At 35.7% G+C, this 6211-nt stretch overlaps 1 protein-coding gene across 2 annotated transcripts in view; it reads right to left on the bottom strand.

Annotated features, from left to right (window-relative positions):
• LOC107105132 (disks large-associated protein 2-like) overlaps nucleotides 1-6211 on the bottom strand; it is a 147456-nt gene that overhangs the window by 43419 nt on the left and 97826 nt on the right. For both annotated transcript variants that reach the window (XM_015405253.1, XM_015405261.1), the window contains exon 5: nucleotides 2840-3059. In XM_015405253.1, coding sequence (XP_015260739.1) covers nucleotides 2840-3059 — 220 coding nt within the window. The remainder of the gene's footprint in view (nucleotides 1-2839; nucleotides 3060-6211) is intronic.

Here is a 6211-nt window from a genome sequence, read left to right as displayed (position 1 = left end):
TTTGGTGTCGATCATTCGATTTCATCCTGGACACTACAGAAAATGGGCTTAAAGTGTTAAAAAGTGAACTTCTCCTTTAAATGTAACTTCAGGGAATTTCATACGTTCTAAAACAGCTAACAAATATGTTTGTCACTGTACTTCACAGAAGTATTACTTTCCTATAAACTCACATACTGCAGGTTTTCACAATGTTTTTACACTGCCTTCTCAGTCATCTCACGGCTTCTTTCCATCTTTTCACTGCACACCACAACAAAAAGTGAAATACATCAATTGTTATCAAATCAAAAATCCTTTCTTTGAGGACCCCTTTTTTCAAGCATGCCAAATACTACCCAGCACTCCAAAAGTGTGCCATTTTGTGCAAAAGAAAAGATGTAAAGGGAGTGGAGGAATCACAACCCACGGGGTTAAGAAGCAAATATGAACCCTATTGAAAAGATCAGGTCCAAAGTGTCTGATAAGACCATGCAGAGTTGTGAAAACCCAGCAAAGGAGAGGTAAACCCTCTGCCTCTAAGGCCCCATCAGAACGAGGTTGCAATCCCACAGTCAAAGACAGCTGACAAACTCAGTTCCAAAGGTTAGACTTTGCCACAGATGGCCTTTGATTTTTATGGCAAGAAAAAAAAAATACACATGTACAGCAGGCAGATGCCACCCTGACAAATGATTGGAGACAGTGGCAAGGCGATGACATTTACTTCTATTTTATGGTTGCGACATGAAAACATTCTGAAATTCTTTCTGAATTACATTTCTGATGTGGTTACACTTACAATATGGTCTAAAAACACTTAAATAGAGACATGATCAACAACTCACAAAAGCCAGCATCACATTCATCACTTTGAAATTCTATATTCAGTGGTACCAGTGTTAAAGAAGAAATATAGTCACAATGTCTGAGGTTTTATGAGTTGTTTGGAACTGTGTTTGCTACTTAGGGTAACTTAAACTTTATGGTTCTATCAGTTCTACTGAGAAGGCAGTGCAGAAACACACATATACATAGATATGTATGCATGTCAACATTAAAATACCTGAAACAATCATCACTGATGCCTCCAGTTGTTCTTTTCCCCTGGTTATCCTTCAACATCTGGATGGTCAAATGGAGAGGGGTTTGTAGCTCGTCTGCCCTATAGAGCATCATGGGATTCCTTTTCCCGTTCAAGGGCCCACTAATCTCAGGGTTGAAACTAGTCCTAAATGCTACTATAAAAGAAACCACGATCTAATATATTGTAAATTGTTTTGTTTGGTGATTGCATTTAATTTCAAGAAAACTGTTCTCCAAGAACAGTGAAAGGAGAACACCAATGAAAATGTGGAAGCATCTGATCACCAAATAACTATATTACTTTGAGTAAAATCATTTTAAGCTTCAAAATACAACCTTACGTCAAATAATTGTTTTGTTTATATCAAGTTAAAAGATTTGGTGCTGATGGCCAAGTCAATAGAGTTCAGCAAACAAGACGGTGGGATTGAAGACCTTTATCCACTGTCGCTCAGTCACGAAGAAATTGTAGATGGAAGCCCAATTAAGGATGACAGGATTAAAAAAAAAGAATCATACTCCAGATTCAATAATTACACAAAACCATTAAAGAGGTAAAAGTGCAAATGTGTCCAAAAATAAAAACACATCAAAAGATCAAAAAGCTTAAGTTGTAATGTTGAAAAACAGTTCATATAGACAAAAAAATTTCAATAGGGTTCATAGCTTTACACTCGCAGGCAAACATCAAATACATTTACTCAGGGAGGTACTGCAGAGATTCTGCTTGCACATAGATTCTGAAGCGTGTGAGCCTTTATACTGTATACCATGTATTGTGTTACATAAAACATTTAAATTATTTTCGATTGTATTTTAAAAAGCAACATATTGTAATTCCAGTTAATAGAAGAGTCATTAGAGAATACAATTTTAAAAAAGTACTTCTAAAGTTATAAAAGGTCTGCAGTTGCATTATACACATTAGTCAGAATTAGAAATGAACCATTGATATTAACAGTTAAAAATCTTTACTGTTTCCATCAAAAAGCAGATAAAAAAAAACCATTTAGTTATTCTTAATGACTAATGTTAACAGTTTTATGCAGCACAATACAATAGTCTTGTAAAAAAAAAAAAAAAAGGCGGAAAAAATGGGCGATCAATTTTTATTTTTTGAGTAATACTCTTTTACCTTTAATAACCAGTATGTTGTGGTACAAGTCTTCTATATCTAGATTTTCTTGACTTACCTTAAATTGGTTTCTATTTTTTTGGATATGTGGTTAGTTAAAATTTGATTTACTAGTTGTGCACCTAATGGAGCAGTTGGAGGTCATACCCGTCCCCTACCCCTGCGCGACATCAGATCTGAAACTCCTCCCTAAGTAAACTAACAGGCTTTGCCACACATTTAGCAACACAGTTTAACATGCTGAGGGAAAGGCTACTCCTGTTGTGCATGCCTTGTAATGTAGCTGTGCTGCACTGTGAATGAATGCACACTGTGTTTCTGTGTGCATTAATAAAATAAATCTGAAATATAACCTTTTACTTCTGGAAAGTATGTATGTGGAAACTTAATGCACAGTTCATGCAAATTACAAGAGGAGCAAATCATCTAAACTACTGGGATTTGGCAGTGGCAAAAACAGACATACAAACACCACAGAACCCAAAGAAAATGAAAGGAAATCAGCCTGGCATCTTTGGATCTTTAGGGTTCCCCACTGTACATATGTAGGTATGTCAGGTTTGTGCGCATGTATACGATGTATGGCGATATGTAGACTGAGCCCTCTTTCATTTTGGGGGGGAGAGGGGTTTGTTTTACCTGTTGTGGATCTGAGAGTTGAAGTGACAGTGGAGGATGTCATTGAAGGCAAGCAGTCGTCATCTTGGGAATAACCAGCCTGAATTGCACGGAGGTAACTGTGGCTTCGAGTGCGGAACGAGCCAGGCAGGTCCAAGGCCTCCATGGCCTGGGATTCTACTTCACTAAAAACGGACTCGCAAACTGACTCAAACTGGCCATTGATCTCAGTCTCACTCACCTGAGAGACAAAAACAGGAATAGCAGTCCTTAATTTTTCCTCTTCCTTTCTCTTTCTCACTTTGATTCTTCCCCTTTGTACAGCAAATATGAAGGAGTGTTAGCAAAAGGAAAGGCCACTGAAAAACTCAACCTCAAACTGAATGAAAGTCAGATCAAACGAAGACACTGCAGGTGACAACAAGAGACAAATCAGAAAAAGATACAAAGCTTTTATAAGACATGAGATTGACTATAATATAATGAATCCCACTTAACAGAGAAAAATCAAACAAACTCAATTATCTCTAACTCAATAATCTTGGCTGTATATCAAGATTCTGGAGGCACTGAAAAATCAGTTGGTGACTGAATTGACTGGTTTTTAACCTAATTAACTCAACTAGTGATCGGTTGTCTGAAGCTGACCAGTCAGTAAATCCACCCTAACTACGTTGACACTTACACTTTCGGAAGAAAACCATTTCTTTATGAGTATGTTTTTTCAAAATGAAGTCAAAGGAGGCACACAGATGAAAAAAGCTATTTAAAAAGAGATAAACCATTAATTTTAGGAGGGCTCCACATAGGCCAGCAAAGCTGCTCTGTTTTACTTTAACCTTTGTCATGAATCTCTTGAACTATCAAATGTTTTTTAAATTTACTGTTAATGTGAAGATTTACATCCCCACAGAAAAATACTGGCTGTTTTAGTTACAATAACATTATGAATCTTAATTCTTTGTTTGCATTGTTTTATTTGCACACTTATTTAACTAGCTGATGTGATTCTATTGAAAATACATGCTCTATGTCGAGCACGAAAAAGGGTAGTTTTTCATGTAAATAATATTTTCAAGCCTTTGATTATTTTTTATGCTTTATAACTATAATATCAAATATTTTCCTGTTTATTGATATTAAGTTAGAAACTGTAGTGTTGTGACTAAGGCTGCAACTAATAATTATTTTGCAATTAGATAAATCTGTCGATTATTTTTTTGATTAATAATTGGATAACCAAAGCTTCCTTAAAGAAGATTTTTTTTACTAAATTAAAGCAGTTTCTGGATAGAACATATTGACAGGAGAAAATTTTTTTTTTTTTATCTTAAATGTAAAATATTTGCATATCTATTTACAATTTTGCTATAGCTGCTGCTCTAAGTGGGTTGCTCTGTCAGCTAAAGGCATGTTTTATAGTCTATATTCAGTTTAGTCGATTTCTAAATTAGTTCAATAATCGATTAATCATGACTAATCCGATTAATTGTTTTAGCCCTAATCATAACAACCTGGCTCTGTAATCAATGTGCCTTTATTTGATGGGAAATACGCTCTAAAAAACATTGTGAAGTCCTTGATTCTCATGTTAGTCAATAATGACGTCTTATGGTGGAAAGCCTTGAAAATATGTTGAATGTTCTTTGTTACATTATATAATATCTCTATTTTGAACATTTAAAAGACAAACAAATTGGAATTAATATGCCATAAAAATCTGATCAGTACATCTTTAAATTATTTTATCACTCATAAAATATAATTTGATGTGCCAAGCCTGAAATACATCGGTGTTAAAATCAGAAGTATCCCCTAAAAATGTAATCTGTGTACTGGAATCGTTTTACATGAACTCAATCTTTCTGTCTATTCTGTTTTATTCTTCAAAAACAGCTGCCTGAATGTACGCCCCTATCTTTTGACCAAAAATCTCTCCTGCTGTATCTCCTTTTCCATATGGAAGCTTTGGAGCTGGCTCGGTCATGTGTCTTCTTACTGCAGCAACCCCATCACGCGCATCTCACAGTGGAGGTCCGAATTAACTTCCTCAGATGATCCAGCTGTGTGAATTCACACACAGTATTAAAGAGCGACATACCTGGAAAGGTTGGCGTGTAATGATTGGTTAGATATCAAAACTCAATGTAAGACTGACTATTTTTCTTAGATGAAAGACAAGCAATGCAAACTCCAAGCAGTTTGCTGATTGACTATAAGAGAGCAGGTATGAATTAAACATGACAGATAATCTCTTCACGTTAATTTTACCTCTTTACTGCACAGAATGTTATAGTGTATACTGAAATGAGACAGCAAAAACAATTCCAATGATATTTCTATACATTGAAGGAGCCTTAAGGTCTACTTGAAATACAGATGTTTGAAGCCAAGGCCAAACAATATACAGCACTCCACACTTATTGGCACCCACACCTTTAAAGAGATTAATTTTTTATATTCATATATACCGGTATAGACAAATTATTTTATTCCTAACATTTGACCAACATGTTTCTTTAACTGGGAGTGGAGAGACCTCTTCTTAGGTATTGCCTCTTCCATTTGCTATCAGAAACAAACTTCTCGGTTAAATGAAATTTTCCTTCTTGCTATATTTCACTGGTTGGAATAATTTTGGTCTTAATTAGTTTTCTAATCAAAGGGAACAAACAGCAAATACACTGAACAGATTTTTAACCTTAGATAAACTACTGACTGAGACAGACCTGTTTAACCAGTTTAACCATAAATTCACTGACTTTACAAAAACAGATACTGTAAGTGTATTTTTAGGAGAAGTTCTGTAAGTTTTAACTGAATAATATCTTTAAAATAGCTTTTTTATTTGACCCTTTTCGACTAAAACATCGTTTGACACTTCAGTAGTTCAGCGTCTGCATCTATGAGCCTGTAGCTTATTTTCCTGAACATACTTCGGGTCGGAAGTTTCTACGCTGTTAGGGGGATGTAATGTCAAGAGCGTCCATATTGAATGGTCCGATCTAGAAGACAGTCGAAGCTTTATATTTGAGATGGATTTTGTGGATTATAAGATGCGACTTAACCTGGCAGTAGCCAGATATATATGTGTAGAACTGAGTTGAGTTCTACGTTATCAAGCTGGAATGGTTGCTGTTCAGTCTGTCCATGAAAAGGAGGAACATTTAGTACAATACTTCGAGCTGATTGGGTGACATGCCGGCTAGCACCCGCCTTCCATAATAGGCTTACAGCCAATCGTAGCAGCGAATCGTGACGTTTCGTAAGCTAATGAATCAAATTTTCTCCAAATCCTGTTGGAAGAAAAGCACATACATCTTTCCCATCTACAAATGCACAAAGCGTTTCTTTTTGATCCTTATTAAACCAAAAATTGTCGCTATTCTAGCT

The sequence above is a fragment of the Cyprinodon variegatus genome, unplaced genomic scaffold, assembly GCF_000732505.1.
Source record: "Cyprinodon variegatus isolate N-32 unplaced genomic scaffold, C_variegatus-1.0 Scaffold37, whole genome shotgun sequence".
Taxonomy (NCBI): Eukaryota; Metazoa; Chordata; class Actinopteri; order Cyprinodontiformes; family Cyprinodontidae; genus Cyprinodon; species Cyprinodon variegatus.
This window is presented reverse-complemented; position numbering and strand designations above follow the sequence as displayed.